A 24,597-nucleotide genomic window follows, 5' to 3' on the forward strand; every position below is an offset into this window, starting at 1 on the left:
CCCCAGAAAATGGTCGCTTGGAATGGCACGATTCTTGTTCTCTTGCGCGTTCTGTGGCTATCTATGGCTTGCAGAAACGTATGCCCGAACGCTCCCCAGTAAACACCAGCGCTCCAGAGAGTCTAAGAAACACCACGTATTTTTTATGCATTAGCATTTTCACGAGCTTCAGAGGAGATCGCCTACTAATTTTTGCGGGGTGTGGCCATACAAGATTGTATTAGTGGCGGGCCAAAAGCCACATTTAAAGGTGCTTTCTGCTGCACCAGCTATACGAAGATAGGAATGTGTTGGCGATACTTATTTCTAGTTCAAATTTATGTATACTCAAACCCTTAGTTGTGGAGTAGTGTTTGTTAGGACAGTGTTGCAGTGCGAATTAACAATCCGTGCCAATGCATGAAAGCGTTCTACTGTGCGCAAGTTGGTGCAAGCGCAGCTTCTCCTCATTTAGGAAGAGCAACGGCTAAACGCCCAAGTAGAATATCTCACGGGCCTCACCTCGTAGTCTACCTTGCGGGTTGTTTTACTGTGGGCTGTCCCCGTGGGTGCACATCGTCGTGCGGAGGGAAAAAGGAACACCTGATTACGCACTTCTCTCCATCATATTCTTTTCCCTTGTAGGTTGGTTGGGAAATACAGACTCCACGGATGTATCAAGGATAAGTGCTTTAGTGCTGGCTGTCCGTAAACAAATGCTTCTGAAGCTGTGCAAAGGTTGGCTCCTTCTACTACCCCATTTGACTTCACTAAATAGTTCGTAAACAAATGAATAGTATTTTATTCGGCTTTAAATATGCATACGACTCTTGTTGCAGGGTGGTGAAGCAGGTCAGCCACACACAAGCACTTTCTATCGGACGTTATATTGACAGCGATGTAACGGTTCATCAAAGGTCTTCCTAGAATGATGCTTAACTCCAGACTCGGTACAAACTTGATAAAAGTGATTGAGCTTTAAAAAGCTCCCTTCTTCGTCTGCCCTCGCCCCTGTGAGTTCTGGACGAGAAGGGAGAGACACAGCCAGGATGCGCGTAGCTACACCCTTTAAACGCTCCAAGCGTTCGCAGCTACGTATATGTAGCGTCTGGAGGCCAAGCACGCTAGGGTGAAATTCGTTGTGGCAAGGCAGGAGTATTCTGCAATAAATAGAATATACAAACAGACAAACCACGTCAATATTTACTGGTTCGCAGGAAGGTATAAATAGAGCAATCGAAAGTAAACAAGTGTAGCTTGGCCTGGTACATATTCCTCTTGCCATTTTAAGACCTGCGCCCTTGTGCTCCCCACCTCTCCCTAAAGGGGAACGGCATACAGGATAGCCAAAACGGCCCTGCACTAGCACCGCTTCACAGAACACAGAAATGCGGAAATCAGGCGCATCAAGAAACTAAATTCGTGCAGTGACCAGTGAAGAGAGACAGGCAAAAAACAAGGAGACATACACCAACTACAGAGGAGCGAAAGACCAAGCCAACACGATCATAATGACGCGATGGATCCCTGTGGTCGATATGCGGAAATGTGTAGACCTCCTGCTACGAAAGAAGAGACACTAGTTCAACAGCACCTCCCCTCCAAAGAGCACGTCGGTATAAAAGTACAGTGGGTGCATGCAGAAGCTGATTTTAATACCCCAGAACAGCTATGAAGAACAATGTAGGTAAAAGATACCGAGAGTACCTGCACAACATAAATCTGAGTGTAAAGAACACTTGAAAAATTATACCCCACAACGTTTTAGGCGGTGCCCATAAATGAAGGTAGCCATTTCAGGCAAGACATAAGCTGGGGAAGGATAATTACCGAGAAACGTGAGGAATACCCGTCCGTGGCGACTAGTAGTGCCAGACAAACCGAGCCGCATATTCTCCCGAAGGCAACCAAGTCTGCCACTTCTCCTCAGTCAACTGACACTAGCGCTCTCTACCCATGTTTCTACAAACTCCTGTCCATTGTGTCCTCGGCGCGCTGGGTTTTACAATGCAGTATCCTGACCGCATCCTATGCATCCTTCCCCTCCACGTGGGTCACATGCCTGCGCGGCAAAGTTCTTGCATAGCTTGGTCAGCTTTGAAATTTCTCTAGACGGTCGTGATTTATAGGTCTGTGGCACGTCCAGCCATCGGGGAATTCGACACGGAATGGAATAGCATTGACTTGTGAGACAAACAGAAATGCTCCTAGCCACCTAGCAGCAAACGCCTTCACATGGCCACATTCTGGTGCAATTTGTAAAGCCTTCCGATTCACAGGAACGAATGTTTGGGCTAGATTCACATAGCCGACCCCCGTTTTTCGTAAATCCGTGCTGGTCTCTCTTGAGCTCTACGCATACACTCGCTCGCCTCAGTCAGCTGCTCTCCAAATTTCTTTCCTGATGGGCGTAACTGCTAATGCCAGATCACCAGATACATGCTCTTCTACGCGAATGGCCCTTTTGTGCAACAAGAGATGCAGGAGAGCAACGCGTAGCCGAATTTACTAGAGTACAATAAGTTCATTTGACCTACGGAAGTAAATGAAGCCAAACAATCAGATATTTGTGGGTACTAGTACTAAAACTAGCCCAGGAGAATAAAGTTGCTTTTTTTCTGCCCAGCTGCCTCGGTGTTTCGCAGAGATCTCCGACTATGGGCTGTGTGTAGACAAGTCATACAGGACCGCCAAAAGGATCCAACGAACTTCGAATCCCTATCGGGGAAGATACCCTACGAAAATCCGTGGAGCTTTCAAGCTTAGGAAAATAATAGTTGAGACACCTCCTGATTCGTGACAGTTGGAGCAAGGGATGAAATAGGCACATCCGCTGAGTCTGTCGACAACAACGAATGAGCTGTTCTGACCCTTGACACCCCGCAGTCAGACAAAAGAACTACATAGTCAGGACGCTCATTACCTTTGACAATTCGATTGCTTTGCAAATGGCCGGACTTTGCAGAACTACACGGCGTCAGTTGCTGAAAATGTGGGCATGACAATGCAGAATGCGCGGGCGCGAGACGCGTCCCAGATTAGCGGTACAATATTTTTCACTGTTGTGCGACTATAACCTTGGCCAGGAAGAGCATGATCGTGAGCAACGCAGCACTGCACAACAAAGTCTGGATGTGCAGGGGACGGTATTCCCGCCGATAATGTGGCAGCGCAAGTATTGGAGAAGCTGCAGGACGGCTGAATAGCGTCCTTCCTGCGGCATGAGCGTTCTCTGCACAGCGCATAAACTGCACGTTCCGATAAAAATCAGTCAAAGTAGCAGAGATTCGAGCAAATATGCAAAAGAAACTTCGGCATAAAGACGCAAGCCCATAAAACTTCACAATGCCCTTGTGGTCTGATGAGGGTCAGCCATGGCTTCTTCCAATTTAGGCTGTTGCCAATCAATTCCCCCAGCCAAAAGACCAAATCTCGAAAGCGCTTATTTGTGAAAACCAAACAGATGCGTGCTTCAATATATCACTCCTTGATCCCGCAAACCGCTGAAGCTGTGCCGCAGGTGCTGGATGTGCTTGTGAACGCTTCGGGTAAAAACGAAGACATCAGCAGCAATACAACCTTTATTCGTAGGCCCGTAAAAGTCCAAATTAACTTTTCCGTGTAGCTTAGTTGAGACAGTACTAGTTTGAAACAAAGTACAGACATACTCGTTTGCGGGTGCGTCTGTGGAACGCTTATTTATTCCCTTCATCCTGGTGGAGACGGCTTTGTACGTGGCTATCAGTAAAGTAAAATGCCTACTAGAGTGCTTATATGTGCAGGTTGTCAAATAAATCAACATAAGGCACCTTAACCTTCTATTTCGCAATGATTATGTTCGTGGGCTGAAGTGAGAGCACATGTGCCACCTCCAGTCCTTTCTCGACAATAAACCAGGTTGTGCCCAACGACGTTGGTAAAGTTCCTTGCTTTGCCTGTTTACAATGGATGATCTGCTTACCGCTCGATCTTCTCTTGATGCTCCGAGAAATTTCGTTACGGCAGAACATAGGTTGGGGCTGATCTAGGGGATAGTTCACCACGGTGCGCTTGACGCCCAGTAGGTATTTTGGCCTACTGACAGCGCGTCATTATTTATATAGTATATTGGCGGAAGACACCTTGATATTTGCTTATTTGGATTGTTCCTTAGCTGAAAGAGTTTGTTGCAGAGCCACTAATAGAGAACGCGCACTTCGAAGCGTCTTCTCTTACTGTGCCGCTTATCAGAAGACTCACACTTACCTTGCTAAGGTACCGATCCTATAACCGCGGGTTACACAGGACAGCTATTCTCCGTACGCCGTCCCCCGCCGCCAAGCAGCCTGATTGAGATAGGCTGTACCGTTGCTCGAGTTTTTGACATTTTTCGTGCTGTTGTTGCTCCCGATTGTAAAACTTCCTGGAATTATTGGATACAGCCAAAAACACCGAACTGTGATTCCCGGCTCGGCTCTTCCTTTTAAGGTTTTTGAATCAAGAGGTGTGCTCATTCGCTCCTCAAGCCCTAAGCCATCCATCAGATGCAGAATTCCCACCGGTTAGGTTTTCAATCGCTTAGTAGTAGCTCATCCTGTTATCATCGGACGTGACATTTCAGAAACCTGAAACAAACCGCTAATGAGGCAGCTGTTTGTCCGCGCGTTGGCTGTTTGCAAGCCAAAGTTTCGTATCCCTGGGTCTGCCAACTTTTGACATTCGTCTGCTCAAGCATTCTAAGTTTTACCAAAGCTTCATGTTGAGCTGATCTTTGCATAAGTCAGTAAAATAGAGCCTGTTAAAGTAATCTCTCCCGGGGGGCAGCTTTGCGTACGTGAATAGAGAACCATTGAAGTGTCTCCCGTCTTAATAATCATGCCTGAAGGAGCAAGTGATACCTCTTTATCTGGAGAGTATAAAGCCAGGTACGTTTCCAATAGGACGATGAATTCTTGGGGTTATTCACCTTTCCTAAGGCTGTCGTGCGTTCACGGTCTGTATAACCCGTTCAACGAATACTTTAGCATTTAAGTGCCTGAAAATTAGTGCCTTTATACCAGCTGTAGATCCGCTGGCTCACGTCAGCTTGCAACCGGCCATAGCCGCCCCAAGAGCCGCTGCGCCATCGTCAGTTTCCATCGCTAGAGGGTGTTCCCTACACTTTTCTCAGGGAAAATTAGCTTGAATTATCACATTATTTGATCGAAACTAGACAACTGTTATTGGGAAGCCTCACATTTTTCTGCTTTCACAGCCAGCTGATGAGCGGAAAAGTTCACTGAAACCTTTGATGCTGTGAACTCAACGCTCCATCAATGGTTTCTGCTGAAAGACACTTTACTATTAATTAATAGCAGGGTATTGAGTCTCATTCACAATTAACTGCATGTAGCTTTTGATGCACACAACATAGCGTCTTCTTGTTTCAAGTCAACAGTGCTCTGCAGTAGATGAAGAATCTAAAACACAAGCCAAACAGTTAGTCTTTTACAATAGATTTTATTGTTAAATTTAGCGTGCGTAGTAGCATGTGTTAAAAGTGTAGCACAGCCTGCTACAGGCATCCGTTGTCCCTCTCCGGTGACATTAGGTGGAACGCTCGAACCATTGTGAGGATATAGTAGCTGCTACACTGCTCTGTGTGGCGGGAGGTTTGCTTGGAGGAGCTAGTAAGCCTGGTGTCTAGCACCTACCGTCCTCTGTTAATATCTTTTGGGACCCTGCCATATACCCGATAGCTCCTAAGAAGAGGCCCTTTCTAAATCTCCTAGGTCTACCACATTTGCCTACCGGCAATGTCTAAGCAGAGACGGCTTATTAGCCTCGAGTCTTCCCACTGTGACAGAGCGGGAGCGTATACAGTGTCTATTCGAAAAGACCCTCGCTTCCCTCTGCCTGCCCCTCTCACCCTGCAAAGTGACTGCACAAGGGTATAGGATTGAGGCACTGTTACGCTGACTGGGGGTTGATACACCCTAAGTAAGCACTCCGAGCATTCGCTGACGCCAAATTGCACATAGCACCAACCTTGAACCCGGCTGTTACCCTAGGCCTTTCTCCTTTTTGCAGCTACCTTTAACGATGTACAGAGAGTATTGCGCCTAAACAGCAGCAGAGGCGACTGTGAGCACTATGCAGAGCATGAGTGACACGGTTAATAGTGAACGGCAAACTCTTGCTCCTAGGCACTTGCCCATGGCAGCAGAACATAAAAGGCTTGCTATTGCCGGTAATTCTGTCAGTGAATTTGCATATTACTACCATATTGAGATGCGCACTAAAACTTCACGGTACAGAAAATATTACGCAGATTGTTTGGGCACTCTGGTCTCCCACCGTGAAAAATCCGCGGACCACATCCTAGCACATTTCATTGTTTTTTGATTTCACCAGGGTAAACCACTCTCAAAATTCCTGGGACCGCAATTCGTTTCCTTCTGTCGTTTTACTTTGCATGAGCATTTTACTGAGACCAAGTCATGGAAACCAGAGTGACCCTTTGCGTTACTTGCCGATGATTTGATGATCGCTCTTTTGGGCTTTCCTACGAACTTCTTTTCCGCTTGGCCCCTCCTTATTTTTCCCTATATGCCGTCGTATTAAAGCCGTATCACCGTATACTACCACATAGAATTGTAGCTTCCGGATCTGCCGGTGCCTTAACATTGATCCGCGGCACATCACCGGAGACGGTCAGTGGCGCAAGAACAATTTGCGTCGACCTTCTCGACGGCAAGTCACTCTTTATTTCCCATCCTGCTCTTTCATACTTCCTTATTGTAACCCAGGGCGAATGCTGGATGAATCGGCGCGTACTGAGTTGGCGCTGCGTAGGAAGAACGAAGAATGCAATTCCTCCCAATTTTTACTCCACGCTCCTTGTTGATTCGTGAGCGAGCCAAATGATGGAAGCGAATTCCTCCTTTGACGCTAGAGCGGCAGCTTCTGCCACTGATGGAGCTGCACGAGGCAGTGAGCCACTGGATGGCAAAAAGGCAAGCGCAGCAGCAGATGTACCCGGAGGGCAAGCAGGACGCGAACATACACAACAGGAAACTTACTGGGACAGTCTATTTTCTGGGAATGTATGTTGCAAGTTATGGTTCACAGTACCCCGAGCTTCCACCAAGAAGCTTCTCTCTCGTCTAACTGACCTCCTGAGGGCTGCCATTGTTGACCAGAGAGAAGAGATAAACTCCCATATTCCAATTGATGTCATTAGGACATTAGCCGGACACACCAGAGGTAAAGTGTGCATAGTGAATCATAAATCATTCTGGCCTCACCCCCCTACTTTGTTGCATCTATTTGGAGATTTGAAGGTAAGAACCCAGCTCTTTGGCTGATAGAAGGCTCCCTTTCCTCCTCAATGTCTATTTAGCTGTGGATTTAGAGATGGCCATACCCTTCCCACCTACTTCTCTATCATTCTAATGGATAGATACAACTGGCGAAATAGAAATACGTCCTTTTTCTGTCTTGCATTTTCGGATGGTTTTGCAAAGTGTAGTAGACTTTTTGAGTGTTTGTCGTCTTTTTCAGTGTAGAAATGCAGCTGCTTCAAGACTCCTTAAATTGTCCCCTCCTTCATAAACGCATCTCTATTGCATCCGATTAGTCCTCTCTCCCTTTTGTGCGTTCACCCTGTCTTCTCGTGATGTTTTGTGCGCTGCTTCTGTTATTTCCCTGGGTCCCAACAGGTCTATGGCGGCGCGCAGTGCATGGGCGACATGGTGGTGCAGAATTCATCACAGCTCCACTGGGGAGTTAATTTGGCTCCAGGAGTAAAGGCAGAGTCTTCCAACTGCGCAGGAAGCGATTTCATGAATTTGTGCCCAGAATGCTGCGACGGCCTCTTCTGTGGCAATGAAGAAGAGCTCCTCCGAAGTATCTTTCATCGAGCGAGAAAGGCAAGAAATACTTATCTTTTTGAAAAGCAGCCCATAGACATCCTGAAAATACTTCGGACCGCGTGGGCGTGCAGCGGGATTGAGAGAAAAAAGGATTTTTCGTGTATACGAGCATGGCTCGTGCCTCTCTTTCTCTGGGGTGTCTGCTTGCATGTTTGTGCATGTGTACCCTCTGATATCTTTGAGCGGCTTGCTTCCCTTTTCTTTGCTTCCCCATATGGTGGCGCATGCGTGTTGCTGGAATGAAGCATTCCCTGAAGCTTGTGCTTTGCGTGTCTCTCTGTTTTCTCATGATTTATAGTTGTATTGGGCGGAGAAGCGAGTGCGAAATTGGCGAAAGAGGAGTTTATGCTGGGGATATCATGGTCTCGGTTGCATCAGGCCGCGCGCTTTAGGCTTGGAAGAGAACAATGTCGCTGAGTCAGCTCGCGCAACGGCAATGAATAACAGTAAAGACGAAAGCATGCTGGCCATTTGCAGCGGTTTGCCTGCTGAGGAGGCTCGCAGGACGGGGGCACCAGAGAAACACAAAGCAGCAAAAAGAAGCAAGCAGGAAAAAGAAGCGGCATCACATACAGTAAAGCAAGGGGGGGGAGGCTTGAGTTGGGGGCGCGCGTTCAACTGGAAGGCAGTGTTTGCAAAGCACAACGTGAATTTGTGTTTTGACAAATGGGTGGATCTGGAGTGGCTTCCAAACAACGCTGACAGCAACGTCCGTCCCTCCTCTCTTCTTAGCCTCCTAGAAGACGAAACATTCGCAGCCGTGGACCTTCAAGGTCGAATTCTAGTAAAAGAAGGAAAGGGAGAAGGCGGCAGAGACAGTGACAGCAGCCGGAAAGGGGAGATTCATGGGACTGTGGCGGAAATTTGTAGCAAGGGCACAGCAGGGCATGATACCACCAGAAAAAAGCCGTGGGAAACCGATCCGAATGCTAGCTGCATTCGAATTGTTCGAAGTGTATCTCCACAAAGATTGGGAAAGAGCAGCACATGTACACAAATTGACATTTCGCTGCGAGTCCAAGAAAGCAAGCCAGACCAAAGTAGAGCCACAGTCGAAGAAATGACTGCCACTGAGGCCACAGCAGGTGGGAAAGAGGATACGGTGAAATAATTCAAGTATCACCGTAAAGGAACCACGCGAAATGCAGTAATGCAGTATTTAATCGTGAAACACTTTGAATCTCGATGGCATCGATGCTGGTGGATTTTAGTACGTAGAAACGTGAGCAGCACGGAGAGAGGTTGCCTGTTCTCTATCTCCTCTGTTTTGATATTTGATCAATATAAAACCAAGCATGCGAAACCTACACATAACGATGTTTCATTTCGTGACTTGGCTCGTTTGATTTGTGCCTGATGATTGGTGGACGGACACGCAATGGCCCATTTGCTTCTCTTTCACTTTAAAATGAACACATATCGATTTTTTCCCGCGCTAAACATGTACTGGCCGACCTTCCTTCGAAATATGGTATTCCTCTGTCCCATTATAGGTAGTGCTTCCTGCTTGTCTGTTTTCGCGTGTTGACACCCCACTGAAATGCACTGTTTGTGGCTCTATTTATCCTTCAGCTTCCGGTTCGTCCCCGCCACCTCTAACACTTACAGAAGACGAAACTATGGAAACGAGTAGAGGTATCAACAAGCTCAGACACAGATTACACGCACTGCAGCAAGCGGCAGGCACCATGCGGCTGAACGTGCTTGAGCCTTTTCTAAGGTTAACGAATAAGGTCGACAGGAAAAACCAGCGCAGTCATGATGGGATACCAGAGCTACTGCTCCTACTTTTCCATGTGGATTTTCAGATCACTTGGCGACAGTTGAGTTTCAAAGGATGTGGCCGGTGTTTATTCGTATCGACAGACAGACCCGCACTCCTGTATCGTTCTCGCCTTCCGGATGCACTGCTGCCTCTACACCGTCTTCTACTCCAGCTGGCGTACGCGAGGCTGCATCCTCTTCTGCTGTTGGTTCGGAAGGTGCATGTGCATCTTCTACTGCCTCTTCAAGCGAGGTTGAAGTTCTCTTTTTAGGCTGCATTTTGGAAGCCTTTCATATGCGCCTGAAGACTCAACAAGATATTTCTGGTTGCCTGAGCGCGATTGCTGACGTGACAAAAGCAAAGGGAAAACAAGCGCCAGAGAGTAAAATCAGTACATATAGTGCTGCTCTCAAAGCCTTCAACATTTTAGACACCGCAGTATCTTATTGCTTTGTCATTCTGCTCGTACACAAAGCCGCTTTACTGCAGTTGCACTGTTAGCGGCGCAAGAATCCGAAACGACGGTTTGAACGAGGGTTTTTCAATATTTGCACTGCTTGCAGAGGATGTGGAAGAAGCGACGCTGGCAGCCTCCTCTCAGGTGTATGTGAAATATTTGCCTCGCACTCTGTTCGAGCCTGCCCCTTCTTTCGGATCTTCACAATATTCAGAAGAACACACAAGGAGAAGAGAAAGCCCCAGCGGAGCATGTGAAAGCACCGGCCGAAAAGCAGCAGGTCAGTTTTTGTCGAATGCGTCGGCGAATAGTGGTGTATCGCCTTTCGATTGTACCAGTGCCTCCAGAAACTCATTCGGTACGCATGACGATAGCGTTGTCGATGTTGCTGTTTGCCGTTTTCAAGTCACACTAATAAGGCTTCGATGAATTTTTGTGGGAGGAACCTTGTTTTTCGCATGAATCTGTGTGTGTAACTTTTCGTTTAAGCTTTGAGTGTTTCTCTCACGATTAGCATGGTTTACCCTCTGGTGGTGCTTGGGGTTGATACATCTGCGGATTCATGGCTTTCACGTGAACCTCCAGGGTCGGAATTGAGCAGGAAAAGCGGGCATTCCAGGCAATCACCTCGTTGTTATATGTTTTGAACATAGCAACCACATGAAGAGCAGTGCAAAAGCCGACTGATGGCGGCAAACCAAGTTTTGATGCCGTGCGCCTTTTTGATCCAGCCAGCGCAGGACCTCCGGATAAAGCGACCTTCTCCTCTTTCGCCGCTGGCTCACTGCCAGCAAAAGTCCCTCTTCGTCACACGAGCTGTTCAGAACCTCGCTGGTGTGCCGTTCCGCATGCTCTAGGGGGCAGCGGAGGGCACATGGGTGCATCGACGATGCGTGAAAACACCGCTCGCATACCAGAACTTCATGCCGGCAGAGGCGATCGCATCGAGCACGCACTTCCGCCTTCCTCTTTTCAGGGGCAGCGAAAACCAGAGAGCTCGCAGGGAAGGTCCTTCGCCACGACTGCTCATGGGCATGAAGAGAAACAAACACTACAAGTCTGTAGCCGTGAGGTAGGGTTGCGGAACGGAGTAAAAGCAGAAGGCTTTGATGACCCTCAGCAAGTCCTTGCCGCGTCTTTGGACTTCTCACACCCTTTAGCACGCAAACGGCGATGCGATCCTCCGTCAGCTCTGTACCAACCACACGCCAGGCATGGGGACAAAAGCAGAAGAGTGGCGTCCAGAAGCCTTCATCACCCAGGCCCTGGGGAGCTCCATCGAATGAATGATTTCCGAGTCGAAACAAAATCCTGGCGCCAAGAGGGCGTTGCATTTCTACTGGTCAGTTATGTTTGCATGATTGCGCTCACAAGACGTATTTGTACTAGCTGGAGTATCTTGTGGGCTGTGTAGTGCTAAATGTTTTTCGAGTGGTACTTGTGATGCATACCCTGTCGTCTGAAGTGGTCTTCACAGTGGTGCATGCAGAATATAGTCCGTGAGGTGGGCCGCTTTACATCTGCAGCCTCCACCGGACAAAGATATGGTACAATGGGCGCCTCACAGGTCAGGAAATCTACAAAGAGTGCCAGTTTCCAGCCTTGGGGATGTCTTTGACCGTGGTGATACTGACCGACCCCGTGTATTGCTTAGCTCAGTACCGCTCGAACAGCCACCTCGGATTCCTTTTGAACACTATGCTCGGATAGACAACACTGTCAAAGACAGGGGGATACAATGGAACCGAGCCTTCGGGCTTTTTGCTTCATCTCATGTCATACCTATACAGCATGTCATGCACAGCCACTTTGCCGGTCTACTACATTTGAATAGAGTCCATCCACGGGAATGTGCATCCTACAGCAACGTTTCCGTCTGCAGCGCGTCGCAGTGTGAGCCGTTCAGCGGCTTAAACACGTCGCTTAAGACCGACAGCAGCTCATTTCCCGAAAAACACCCAAAGCAAGCATATAGGCAGCAGCAGTGCGCCCCCGTGGCTATGCAGCGGGGCAGCAGTTTGTCGAACCCTTCGGCAGGCTTGAATGGACAGTCATACGGAGCTGGCGACGATCGCACTTCGTTACGTGGTTGTTTGACGTCTCATGTTCCTGCACGGGATGCATCAAGAGGCGATCCCTCCAGATTTGCGGAAGGTAAAAAGAACTTCTCGCTCAGCGCCAGATGCGGTTCAAACGTTGAGCTCCAGCATGCTGACTTTCGTGACAGCAAGGCTTCTCACGCCACTGGAAATTCGACTCAATCGAGTGTAACCAACAGCAGCTCTAGCGGTGTAGGGCAATGCAAGGCTGGTGCCGACAGTGCCGTGGAAAACTTTACACAGAAGGACGGGATCGCTCCAAAGACGCCTGACATTTTTCTCACCTGTCCCGCTGGCGAATCACTAGTCAGCAGCAAAACTGCTTCGCACACGAAATATGGGTCGGATTTACGAGCACGCTTCGAAGCAGTCATTCGCGGAGTTTGGCGGTGGAGTTCCGATTCTGTTTTTGATTTCTCGTCATTGTATCACGATAAGCCATTCTCGGCATGCGTGGCACAGGACGTAAGTAAGGCTCTGATCTGCACAGAGGACCTCACGCATGTGGTAGGAAGCTAGATATGGGTTTGAGCGTCAGAGTGCAGTTGCAGAAGTATGATGCGCTGTTTTGCAGGCAATTAGAAATGGATTTACTCCCTACATCCTGATGCACTACGCCTCCACGACGCGTTTCGAACAATCACTGACACCCCTCGATATGTCTGTATGTGGCAGAAGAAACATACCCTTCCATGGTTTCTCTAAAGATTTGGTAGATTCCTTTTGCAGTGGAATCGGTCACGGTATGATGTATTACTCAGTAGTACCGGGCAGTGTGTTTCCTATTCACTGTGAGCAAGGGGGTCTTGGAGCATTTAACATGATTGTGGGAGCACTTGTATCATATACCGAGCAGCTCCAGCAGTGACGCGGAATCGGTAGGAAAAACGCTCAAACTTCTCAAGTTGCGGCAGAAACCTGTCCAGAGATGTGCATGGAAGGCTATCCACTCAATAAAAGGCACACGCGACGAGCTGTGCAAAACGATTTCCGGCAATGCTGGCTGGGTAATTCCACTTTCATCCCACTTGTTGATTACAGGAACTAGGTTTTTAGGCTCTTGCGACAAAATAAATTGCCTGCGGCTTCATTCACAGGCAAGCGGATCTTACAGCTGTTCTTATTTGCGGCACATTCTCTCCGGGAGCAGCTCGGGAAGTACTGTATTCCTAGTTTAAACAGACCAGCAATTGGCTATTTGCACTATCGCAGACTTGAAGCCGCTGTTTCCACTGTATCTTCTCTCGTATTGTCGGTTCTGAGGCGTTGCGCAAAATCGTTGAACTTTTGGATCAGCTGGACACCTGCCACAGCCTGTGCAAAGGGCTCCCACACAAGCGTCACATGCCATTTGAACGTTTGAAATGCTCCAAAGAAATCGCTAAATTCTGTCTCGTTCCGCGTCGTCGTGCCAGGAGTGATATCCTGGATGCACATGGACTTGAGCTGATGAAGCTGAGCCGATACGTCGAACGTAGAGGCCAGTGCGTCATGGATGCGCTTCACGGGCAGCATTTCCCCAACGGTTTTCACATAGCAAGCGACGGCGTCCTGTACTGCGTGGCTGCCTTCCGTTAGAAAATTCAAGTTCTTTGGCTTCACACTGTCGACGAGATGAGGAACTACATAGTCCGTGATATCAATTCTTGGAGTACGATTCTACCGTGGCTTGCCAAGTCAATAGGCGCATGGGAATCGCGTCACGCGATTGGCATGCAAAGTTTGGTATGCCCTCAATGATCTGCCCCGCGTCGTGGGACAATGCCTTATCCACGGCTGCGCGCGAAATGTCGAGCATCTTCGATACTCGAGTAGGACGAGGAAGTGTATAGGCGGCGGCACGGCTTGTGTGACGCGTTGGAGAAGGGACTCTTATGCGTGCTGCATGCTTGGGAAGGAACGAGGAATATTTCGGCGTTCGCCGGCATTCGAGTTACCAAAACTTACTATTTTCGCGAGTTTAGTAATCTCTGATTTGGATGAAGTAAACAAATAACGGCCTAATAACTGTGCAGGCGGTGCGCGGTGCTTCTACGGTGTCGCGACAGCGCACACCCAGGTTGCAGGGTCACCACTGCGAAGCGACCTTAAAACAGTTAATTGCGAAGGCACCACGAAGTGCCGCATGTGTAGTTGCAAAAGCGAATATATTGCAGAGACATGTAGCCTGGTGATTACGTCAGCGCAGGATGCCCTCCACATTAATCCTGGGAAGCATAACTCTTTGCCGTAACGAAGTGAACACCCTACATCTTTAAAAACCTGCATCAAAGTAGGATAGAAATTGAGCTTCAATGCACTTTGGATGGACTGATATTACAGTACGTCTCACAGGAATACTTCCATGGTCCAGTGGTCTTCTGCCCATTCAGTGGCTTGCAAGAGGCTAGCGAAAGTATACGCATTTGAGCACCCCAACACACCCTCACTATGGCATAGCGCACCTCTATCGACAGAAAATGTGTAATTTCATTGGAAAAGTTGCATTTCTTTTCGAGGGCAGAAGCCAGCTGTCCGCACGCAGCCACGCTTGCTATGCAGGACTGCATGCAGAGTAGCACACGTTTCACGCTGCAGCGCCGTTCAATCATTGTAGCGGCGCTTTTTACTATCAGACATTAAAGAGGGCTGAAGGCAATCAAGTGAAAAATCGCTCAGTAACAACGTCTGGCTCGGAGGGGCCAACAGCACGAAATGATCCCCCCAGAGCAACTAGAATACTACATGACCGAATGGGTTGCAGCATCTCTAGAGGCCATCATAGCATATAGACTATTTCCTTGTCTTGGATCTCAATCTCCAAGGCGAGTTAATGTGATCACCCCAACGCACATCCCCGATGAACATTCTGTCCCCGGCGTGCCCGTCGAGGGACGCTCTGGTCTGTTGCTGTGGGATGCGACTCCTGATGATATCGGATACAATGAGGACGCTTCATGTTGGCCGCACAGCGGCAAAACTCGCAGTGCTTTCCAGTTTTCTAGGGGGTTTACGCCTGAGTCTGTTCGGCATTTCGGGATCGAAATTCCACAGGTCGAAACCCTGCGTGCTGCTCTCCTATCCGAGCCAAAGTTTGGTATGCGCTTCCCCTGGCAGCTGCGAATTGTAATTGTGCTGCACCTTCAATCGCCTCACGTTTCGGGTTCGAGACCCGCAGGCGGCAGCGCCGCCTCTGCAGTGAACTCTTCTCTTGGACGGTGCACTGAGACTGAAGAAAGTGAAATGCATATGAACTGCTCACGCAAGGACTGTGGAAACCAGAATTTGCACGGCCACTCCAGAGACACCGCTTCTGTTTGCGGCGCCAAAGAGGCTGCAGAGCTCCAGGCCATGGATCCATCTTTGATATTTGGATTTCGAGCAGCTGGTGGTCAAACGCGCTACCTGCTGGAGCAGTGGGTCCTTTCCTTCCAGCCTCTTGCCATGGCTGATCAGCAGATCAAGTTTGAGCACCGAACGTTGTGCACTGGGCTGAAGGGTCTTTTGGCTGCAATTCATTTCCTGCCGTCGCACTCGGCGCTCCTCGCCTTGGCGAATGCAGAAAAGCCGTGCCGCGGCCAAAGCGAACGGACAGTCAGTTCGCTAAAACAGAGGGCTTTTCTGGAGTCTCACATTTTTGCTCGATGGAAAGCACACCACCCTAGAGCTCGTCATGAGCGCGCTGCTGCATCCTCCTGGAAGCCCCTGGCTTCTTACAAGTCAGATCTCGAAGATAGCTTGGCCTGCATGCGATTCGAGACACTGGCGAGGCTCGCCGAAAATGCGACAGAGAGCTCCCCTGCAACGCGCTGTCGCGTCCAGACAAGCCCCAGGGGGTCTGTCAGACCTCAGCCCTCTGCTGTCTCGAGGCAAGAGCTCAAGCAGGCTGCCTTCTTCCAGGAAAGCAGCACTGTTTCCCGTCAGCCTTCCTTGTACGAGACAGGGTCTGGCGGACTAGGCGCAGCTTCAGGAGACGCTTTCTTGGACCAACTCTCACTGAAAAGTGCAGTGCCTCCTAAAACGCTTCCTAAGTCGTTAGGTGCCCCCGAGGCGGAAAGCGGGGGTGGTCCTTCCCTTCCTGACCCTAGCTGTTGGTCTTCGGCTTGGGGGTTCTGCAGCCTGGCTAGCGTGTCGCATCTTGACAGCTTGGAGACGCGCACCGTGTGCATTGTTGGTACTGGCGTAGGAAGCGTCGAGTGTACAGTGACCTACAATGAAGAGTTGGCTCAGAGCATCGTTGCCGCCGGAGAACTGGAAGCCATTGACGGCAGCTTGGCAGATTTCCATCCAGTCGCGCCTTCGTGCATGCAAAGCAGTCCTCGAGAGGGCCCTCAAGAGGAAAGCAGTGCGCTTTCTGACTCAGATCCTTGGTTGGAAATGGAAGACCTAGCCGCTTTTGCGGGCTCCAGTTTGGCATCGAGGAGCCTGCGGCAGGAGAAGTCGCAGGCCGAACAGGTGGGAGCAGACTTGGAGTTGAATGCCTCTGCAAAACGCGCCAGAGTCGCTCAGGGGCGTGTTGCTTCCAACTACGTTTCCGGCAGCCCAGAAAGGAGGACAAATGTTTGGCATTCCTTCATGAGAGGGCCCTCGAGGGGGCACGCTTGCCGTTTCGCGTCCACCCGGGTTGGCGAGACTGGCCAGGGGTACCCGTTAGAGCGCAAATGCCTTCGAACATTTTTGCAGCTGCCTCGTGACGCCTTTGATGGCGCCTTTATTGCTGCTGCTGCTGCTGCAAGCGGGCAGGGAGCTAAGGAAGAGAGAAATGCATCTTCTTTTATGCAGGTTTCCTCTCCGCCTTCCCAGGCGTTCCAGACGGATACGACATCTCTGAGCTTTCCTCCTTCTCGGCCACTCATGCGCAGCAGCTACAGCAGCAACACCAATTGCAGCAGCAGTTGTGCGGGCGGCTTCTTGCCGTGTTCTTTCTCGCCCTGGAAAGTGCGGGATCGGTTAATTGGAGGGGCACCTCCGGAGGAGGTGTCTATACAGCTGGGTGGTGATGAAGGGGAGCTGTTGCCTGAACGGGAGGAGGAGCTCATGAACGCCCTGAAACTCGAAGAAGACATACTTCTAGATGACACCGAGTTTGGTTGCATGTGGCTAAACAGTGCCAGCAACTTTTGCCTGCAACAGCGCCGACGGCCCTCCCCCAACGCAACTGTCACTTCATCACCCTGCTCGCCGCATCTGCGCAGCAACACGTATTCAGCAGCAGCAGCACCGAAGGAGGCAGACGCGCGGCGGCAAAGGGGTTTCTGGGACGCTTCTGCTTTTCAGAACCACCTCGATGTGGCACTGGCTTCCAAGGAGTCAGCTTCCATCCTTGAAGACGTGAAGCACCTCACGCGTGTGCTTTTGGCGCTTGAAAGAGCTGCATGCGAAATGCTGCGGACTGCCGATGCAAGTGTTTCCGCGCCTCGCATTCACGCGGGAGATACAGGCGAGGATGTCTCTTTTCTCCTGGCACAGCTAGAGGCCATAGACACAGACCTAAAGCCCAGCGTTGCGGCTGCGGTCCTCTGCCCTTGGTCTTCATTTGAGTCAGAGTGCACACCACACGCAAGGCATGCGCTATGGCAGAAGCTGAGTCGCTGCGCTGCGCTCGTAGGGGCGCAGAGGGAAGAGGCGAAGGCACTGAAAGAACTCACACTACATGAGTTCTCGCTAGCGGGAATTTCGGGAGACGCGAATGCGACTGATGAAGGAGGCGCCTCCTCCTTACTGCCGCAAGAAGGCGCGCACACAAAACGCATTCGCAGATTGCAGAGCGAATTCGAGATGCGCGCGCGTGCTTTCGAGCAGCAGCCCACCACAAAGCAGTGCCAGAGGGCAGCCAAAGAAATGCCTGAGAAGGAGCCCACGACCCTGCGAAAGCCGCTAAGGCACTGCCACTTAGTAGGTGAGAAGAACAGAGTTTCACTGGCGAGACGAGATGCGCATTTCGGGCTCTTGCCGTTCATCGTTTTGCCGCTGTCATAGAAGCTGCTGCTCTAAGGGTAGTACTAGTAGGAGACACTACACCACACTGACAGTAGATGTATGGCAGAGGGGGCACTGCCTGCATGCGATCCAATCGATCATAGAAAAGCGCCTTGCCCTGTAGCTGAACCGAGTCTATTTTCTTTGTTTCGTGCGTTTGGGGGGAAGCGTGTGCAACCACGAAATTCGCTCGCACGACCAGCCCAAAAGGCCATTTTAGCGACATATGAAGCACCATAGTCTTGATTGGAATGAAGACTTCCGTTCCCTCATGTGTGTATCGCTCTGCAGCGGCATACAGACTCGAGCCACCTAGGGTGCCGAGGGAGGCGGACTGCAGTCCGCCGTGCGGTCCGGTGGAGATGCTTCTACGCCGACTTGCTGAAGTAAAGGCCGAGGCGGAAGGAGCCGCCGTTTACAATGAAGATGCAAACGGAGGAAATGCAGAAGCAGGCGCTCATGGCCAAGAGGCAACTGGAAGGGAGGGGGCAGAGGTACACACGGGAAACGAAAAAACAAGCTCTAGAAGGAGGCGCTTAGGGGAGGAACGGGTAGTGAGAGGAGCAGGGACTTCTGGCGGAGACACAGGGGAAGAAGAAACCGAACAAGCAGGCGCGGGGGAGCATAAGTACCTCGAGGGTGAAGAGCAGTCTGGCGCTGGTACACAAAATGCAGGATCGAACAGAAACAAATATCTAAAACACGTTTCTCATGATCAAAAGCAATGTGTCGCCTCAGAAGAGCCCTTTCTTCAAATTTTCAAGGAGAAGCAGTACATAGAGCGAGGGGAAATGAAAGACGCGTGTTTTTCAACTCGACAGCCAAATGAAGACGAACTTCCTTGGGGCATCGAGGAGATGATTCAGGCCGTCGAAAGCTTTGAGGTGAGAGCCGCAGTTACACCGCAGCCGCAAGCAGTAACGGAGCACAAGTAGAGCAAAGCTGACTAACTTCTCCAGCCTCTTTTCGTACGGGAGGCGTAATCGCCGGCATGCGTTGCTTGCCGACTTTGAATACAGGGCCTGTCAAAGTGGGATGTTAATTTGTAGGGCATTGAAACAACAGTATGATGTAACGTGGGTTGGAGAACCCAGGTGAACCAGAGAAGGGAATAAAATGACACAAAAATCTGTACGCACTATTTTACTGGGTTTTGGTTTTTGCAGGCATTGGAAAACTCATTTCGACCATTGGGTTATGTGGATCTTTCCTGAGCGCACCCGATGGCCCTTGTTTGTGAAGGCATTGCTGTTTGCTTTGCTGAAATCTGTCTTTACGGCTTCTTTTTGCGTCCACCTCGTACGCCCATAGGGTCCCCAAGCAGTCGATACTTTGTTTGTCGGTTCACCGTGTGAAACTGCATGAGCAGCAGCCGCCGCAGTGCACAACTTCTGCTAGGTGTTCCTTTGCTTCTCTCGCTTGCTGTGTGGATCGAAAACCATTGAACTTTTCTTTATTGCCATAGCCAGTAGGCGTTTGTAATCTGGTCCGCCGCTTCAGTCGTTTCGAAGCACGATAGCTTCTAAGCAGCAGCGGATGTCTTTGCAGCTTGCGCTGGTTTACTGCTAACCCTTAGTTTCTAGTCATTAACTAGCCGGCGCCCAGGGGGCTGCTAAACAGTGTCGGGCACCCTAATGGGAATTTTCTAAACGATGATGTCCTCCAGAATTCAGGGATTGTGCCAATATGGCACTGCTGCACTATCGACTCCAGAGAACTCCTGCATGATGGATTTAGCACAGACGATTAAATGCCGCTAAAGTTTGTGCTTTGTATTCAATATTTCTGTGCATTAATCTTGCTTTCTGCGCTTCGTTTCTTCGAACGTGTAATTCAAGCTTTCCATTAACTTTTCTTTCAGTATACATGCAACCATCAATTTTTAGCTAGGAGGTTCGTCAAGATGTCTTTCCTGTAGCCAGACCCAGACTAGTTACTGTCCTTGTGTGGTAACTGCTTCATTGCATGCATGCGTTGCTTCCGTGATTTCCGGGCAAAAATGTCTGAGGCAAGAAAAAACCTGAATTAAATGGTTTTCAAAGAAGGGAAACACCATGAGTAGGGTTACCCATGCTTTACATCCCGCCCCTTTCTCATCAACTTGTTTATGTAGAGGAATCTGCAGCCCCTATCCTGCATATGCGCCTGCCTTAATACTCCTTCGAGGTCGCTGCTTGCTTGCTCAGCGTGGTTGTACCGCACTGTTTAATCCCCTCCTGCATATGTGTCTGCCTCCATACTCCTTCGAGATCTGCTGTTTTCTCGCTCCACCTGTCTGTTTTTCGAGGTTTTGCACCATTTTGAAGATACTAGAAAATAAGGGCGAGGCATTTTATTGACTTCTGGCTTATTGAAGCTCTGCGGGGGGCGGTAGTCCTACTAGGGACTCGGCAATAGTCTTGTTCAGCACGCTCAGAAATATTAGCTCGGGCAGAGTGAACCGCGGTTCGATTGTTGCTTCTACTTCAGCATCCTCAGCTGAGGCTGCCGCTGCAGTAGATAAAAGCAAGAAGGCAAGTCGAAGGAGGGCATTCATCGTCTTGTGGAGGCGAAACGGACGGAAGATCGAGGATGTTAGAATCGAAAAGTGAGATACAGAAACCTGTGAAGGGCAATGAAGTAAGGAGAAATATGTTTTACTTTGTAGATAATCAGAATTAGGTAGCAAAGGGAATGAAAAGAGGCAGGGGGATACCAGGCAATAGGCAGAGTCGAGTACCAGCCTGAGTCTGTACCGCCATCTATCGGAATGACTTGCGCTTGAACATAATCAATCTTCTATTCCCTCACAAACTATTCTCCTTTGCCTTGCTTCTCAGACAATCAAATTCTCACTGGCGTGCTCGTTTGCTCATTATTTTCTTTGATCTATGCAATGAAGCAGTAGCTCCGTCCTATTCCCCCTCCTGCAGATAACTGTACCCCTCATAGCGCCCACTTTCAAGTTCTCCTTATTCAGCAGTGCTTTTAGCTGGAAAACATTGATTAATATACGCAGAGGTTTGGATGGATCTACCTATGGGTCTTGACTAGCTTTTTCTTCTCTTTTAGTTTATGATATGGGCCCCGAGCGGAGTGACCCACGGGGCCCTAGGGCTCTTTTGTGCCACTTGCATGCTTCACTCTCTGCACAGACCTCTTAAATTTCATCTTTTTAGGCTTTAACCGGGCCTGGGGCTCTGTCAAAGGCAAAACCGGATTATTGGATGTCTGTTCTCCTACCTTTCATCACTTCAGTAGCTGCACTAAGACTGTTGGCCTCTCTCTGATGGTATCCTTTAGAAACGGTACTTTGTATTAGCTACGGTGCAAGTAATTACCACCGCCGCACTACCGTGATTGCTTTCGCTATCGCCTAACCGACGCCACCTTCTGTTGAACTGCTCCAAACACTAGAACAGTTATCACGACCAGGCCTGTAGGCCCTGAGCTTCACAGCAAAATAAGACTTTTAAAAGATTATCCCTTAGTTTCTACAGCTGAAAGTGCTCTTACGTAACCTCGTGATTCCACTTGGCTGCCAAAGCACCTGGCGTTGTTGCTACCCTCTCTCGGGACCACGACTACGTCCAGTGCCGAAGTGTTTCTCCTTTCCATTCTCATCCACATTTCAAACGCCACTCCTCCCGGCACCTTTATAAAGGTGCCGATGACCAGGGCTTCGATTTCTCCATCTGTCCTTTCTCATCTGCCCTCGTCTGGCGCCTCCTTTTCTGGCATTCCGCCTCGTGAGCGCTTGCATACACTATGTTCGCCGGGTCCTCCCATAGACCTCTCTTTCAAGGGCATATCGCATGTAAGCGAGATCGCGCCTGTAGAAGAGGATGTCCAGCAGCCAACTTCCGCTCCTGGATGCGCTACTCGGGGCTCTAGGCCCGTACGGGAGGCTCATCACTCAGCAGCATTTGCACTGGACTCTGCCGAGGGTCAAGATGGCAACAAGGGTTTTATGCCTTTTCCTCACAGATTCTCTACTAAAGACCATATAGGTGCTCAGGTAGCAGGGGAATCGAAGTCCCACACTGGAGGACTCCTCTCCCCTTCTCTGGCGCCCATCCGTAAATCCATTTGCCTAACCAAGAGCGACAGAGTGGTTTCTATTTGCTGTTTGTCTCTTCGGGACCAACAATGTTTAGTCTCAAGGGAAACGAAACCTGCTAAAATGTTTGTTAACCTCGTGCCTACGGCAGTCCGACTCAACAACAATGAGTTAAGTGAAGTCCCCGATCTCCATGTGCACCTCTTGCGGGTCCTACCGCGTGCCTCTGAGAATCTCCGATGGCTAGACCTGTCTTTCAACAAGCTGAAAAGCATTCCTTCTTCCCTAGACGCGTTGAGGGGCCTTGCCTGCCTCTACCTGCACTGCAATGAGATCCAGGACCCAGCAGGTCTCCTATTGCTGCGGCAAAATGCAAACCTAAAATTCTTAACACTGCTGGGCAATCCCTGCTGCAACCAAGGTCGAAGTGGTGAATTTCGGTGAGACTTGGCGAGCACAGGCATAAAGGGGGAGTTGATGAGCGAACAATAGACCAAATGTTAAGAAAGGTGGAAAGGGGGAACTCGCGTGAGAGAGGAGGAAGCAGGCAGCCAACACGCACAAACATACATACGCAGAACGATATATACACACACAAACACCCAGACACAAATACACATGGCACAGAGACAAAGACATTTAGCACAGAGACAAACACACCGGCGCAACAGCCTAAGGGCAGACAGACAGGGCGCAAGAGGAGATAGAAAGGAGGGTCAGGGAAGGAGCGTGTTAAGGCTCAATGCTGAGTAACAGAGGGCACAAAGAAAGAGAGGTGAGATGCCAAAAATGAGACTCTTCAGAGAGACAACTGGAGGCAGAAAGGAGAAAGCACGCTAGTAAAGCAATGGTGTTGAAAAAGGGAGGGAAACGACGCAGTGGTAGGCAGGTAAGGGGAGATATAAGAGAGGCGGGATCAGTGTAAGTAAGTGAGGTAGAAGAGAGCCATGCTGAGCCCTGACGGCGGGGGAGAGGGAAGGGCGTAACCGCCAGACTGAGGCATAGGCAGCAAGCATCCGTACAGCAGCTTTTGATGCGTGTCAGCTTACCACATGCCCTTTGGCTATGGCCTCTGTATATACTTTATTGAACTGCTCGCGAAGCCTTCGCTTTGACATGCACATGCCGCATGCGGTTGTTGGCTTCGAAAACAGGATTGCTGTTGCCGCCGCGCTACCGCATCTTCGGTCCCTGGACCACACAGCGTTCTCTGGAGACGAGAGGGAAGCAGCTTGCTTCCTCAACCCAGAAAAATTCTTTCAGCGGAAGCCAAAGAGGAAAGATTGTAACGAGGAAAAGAAGCAGTGGCGGTAGCCCACAGCAGCAGCAAGATCGGCCACCTAGCGCCCGAAAAAGAACAAACAGAAGTAGGTACAGGAGCAGAGGATAGGGAATACCAGAAGGCACAAAGAAAGAAGTAGAGTCTCGAGCGCATCCTCGTTTGCTACCCTTTTCGTTTGCGGCCTAACCCGCGCTACTTTTGGCGGTGAGCGTCTCCCTGAGTACCTCACCACTTTCACCTTTTCTAACAACAGAAAACAGGGAGTCAGCCCATCGCCGATACCCTATCGCACGTCTGCTCGCCTGTTCACTCCGACGCCCAGTAGTGAGCCACACAATGACAATGCTTAAGGGGAAGCTTCTCCCCAGTGTTCCTCTGCTCACAAAAACTCAAATGGGGCTCCTCAGGGGACCCCCTAAAAGCGTCCCCATGTGTCCCGCTGGGACAGCCGGGAGGCACAGCACGGTAGCCTCTAAGACATCTTAGGGAGTCTCTACGGTGCTGCCAATGCTTCCTCCACCTCAGACCCTTGAGGTCTAAAAGGATGCCAACATGGGGCGGTGCGAAGCCTCTCTGGGGGCCTCTCGATGGCTATTAGAGAAAAGCCCCTCACAGCCACAAAAAGGCGCAGTTCTAATGGCCTGCGGAGTACCAGTTCGCTGTGGCGAGCAGCATTGGGATGGGTGTCAGGAGATGTGTCTGTCGTTGCACTTTGACGCTACGGGCATCCGTGAACCTGCGCCTCCTCGCAAACTGCGGCTTGGTGCTTTTGCTCCCTTCTGCAAACGGTTCTCCTGTGCATGCCCTTCGCTGCCACCTATTCCGTGTGTCCTCTCCTTGATTATACACTGCCTTGTCGTGGCCGGTGCCCCCCTCACAGAACAACATCCACGCCGCTTCACGCAGCCCCTAGTCCTTCCAACCGCGCAACGCTGCCATTTTCACCATGAATCCGGCTAAACAAATATACCCCATCATGCTAAGCCCTTCAGCTGCCTTGCCTTGAGCTCAAAGGACAAGATCGCAGCGTATCTGAATTCCCTTGCGCCGCCATGGTCACCCTGATGCAACCTTGCGACAATACTCCCCTACGTGAGCAGAGCTTCGATCTGCAGCGACTTCTCTT

General features: G+C 50.0%; 4 protein-coding genes and 1 pseudogene across 4 annotated transcripts; 4 read left to right on the forward strand and 1 right to left on the reverse strand.

Annotated features, from left to right (window-relative positions):
* The first annotated feature begins 6,090 nt into the window (after window positions 1–6,090).
* LOC34617843 lies at window positions 6,091–10,522 on the forward strand. Its single transcript, XM_026334342.1, has 8 exons — window positions 6,091–6,321; window positions 6,564–6,694; window positions 6,857–7,280; window positions 8,170–8,973; window positions 9,365–9,506; window positions 9,680–9,794; window positions 9,885–10,018; window positions 10,200–10,522. Exons 1-8 carry the CDS (start codon window positions 6,091–6,093, stop codon window positions 10,520–10,522), a joined length of 2,304 nt encoding a protein of 767 aa, XP_026190127.1.
* A 1,115-nt stretch (window positions 10,523–11,637) lies between these two features.
* On the forward strand, window positions 11,638–13,060 carry LOC113146570. The gene is made up of 2 exons (XM_026334344.1): window positions 11,638–12,657; window positions 12,767–13,060. The coding sequence occupies exons 1-2, from the start codon at window positions 11,638–11,640 to the stop codon at window positions 13,058–13,060; spliced, it is 1,314 nt and encodes a 437-aa protein (XP_026190129.1).
* A 335-nt stretch (window positions 13,061–13,395) lies between these two features.
* Window positions 13,396–13,990, reverse strand: LOC34617842 (annotated as a pseudogene).
* An 896-nt stretch (window positions 13,991–14,886) lies between these two features.
* LOC34617841 lies at window positions 14,887–18,150 on the forward strand. The gene is made up of 2 exons (XM_026334345.1): window positions 14,887–17,002; window positions 17,132–18,150. The coding sequence occupies exons 1-2, from the start codon at window positions 14,887–14,889 to the stop codon at window positions 18,148–18,150; spliced, it is 3,135 nt and encodes a 1,044-aa protein (XP_026190130.1).
* Window positions 18,151–20,204: 2,054 nt separating this feature from the next.
* On the forward strand, window positions 20,205–23,503 carry LOC34617840. The gene is made up of 6 exons (XM_022731192.2): window positions 20,205–20,353; window positions 20,507–20,655; window positions 21,921–22,629; window positions 22,833–22,882; window positions 22,993–23,110; window positions 23,293–23,503. The coding sequence occupies exons 1-6, from the start codon at window positions 20,205–20,207 to the stop codon at window positions 23,501–23,503; spliced, it is 1,386 nt and encodes a 461-aa protein (XP_022588370.2).
* Window positions 23,504–24,597: the final 1,094 nt, after the last annotated feature.

Source organism: Cyclospora cayetanensis, unplaced genomic scaffold (genome assembly GCF_002999335.1).
Source record: "Cyclospora cayetanensis isolate NF1_C8 unplaced genomic scaffold, CcayRef3 CcayRef3_contig_4, whole genome shotgun sequence".
NCBI lineage: Eukaryota > Apicomplexa > Conoidasida > Eucoccidiorida > Eimeriidae > Cyclospora > Cyclospora cayetanensis.

What these genes read in the sequence shown, in the direction of transcription:
- LOC34617843 (XM_026334342.1), top strand. Translation starts at nt 6,091, where the DNA reads ATGCAGAGCATGAGTGACACGGTTAATAGTGAACGGCAAACTCTTGCT. An exon ending in AATCCGCGGACCACATCCTA is followed by an intron (nt 6,322 to 6,563) that starts GCACATTTCATT and finishes GTCGTATTAAAG; the next exon opens with CCGTATCACCGTATACTACC. An exon ending in CAGGTGGGAAAGAGGATACG is followed by an intron (nt 8,974 to 9,364) that starts GTGAAATAATTC and finishes GTCCCATTATAG; the next exon opens with GTAGTGCTTCCTGCTTGTCT.
- LOC34617841 (XM_026334345.1), top strand. Translation starts at nt 14,887, where the DNA reads ATGATCCCCCCAGAGCAACTAGAATACTACATGACCGAATGGGTTGCA. An exon ending in GACGGATACGACATCTCTGA is followed by an intron (nt 17,003 to 17,131) that starts GCTTTCCTCCTT and finishes GGTTAATTGGAG; the next exon opens with GGGCACCTCCGGAGGAGGTG.
- LOC113146570 (XM_026334344.1), top strand. Translation starts at nt 11,638, where the DNA reads ATGGTACAATGGGCGCCTCACAGGTCAGGAAATCTACAAAGAGTGCCA. An exon ending in CGGCATGCGTGGCACAGGAC is followed by an intron (nt 12,658 to 12,766) that starts GTAAGTAAGGCT and finishes GCTGTTTTGCAG; the next exon opens with GCAATTAGAAATGGATTTAC.
- LOC34617840 (XM_022731192.2), top strand. Translation starts at nt 20,205, where the DNA reads ATGAGTAGGGTTACCCATGCTTTACATCCCGCCCCTTTCTCATCAACT. An exon ending in GGTCGAAGTGGTGAATTTCG is followed by an intron (nt 22,630 to 22,832) that starts GTGAGACTTGGC and finishes AAAGACATTTAG; the next exon opens with CACAGAGACAAACACACCGG. An exon ending in ATAAGAGAGGCGGGATCAGT is followed by an intron (nt 23,111 to 23,292) that starts GTAAGTAAGTGA and finishes CTGCTCGCGAAG; the next exon opens with CCTTCGCTTTGACATGCACA.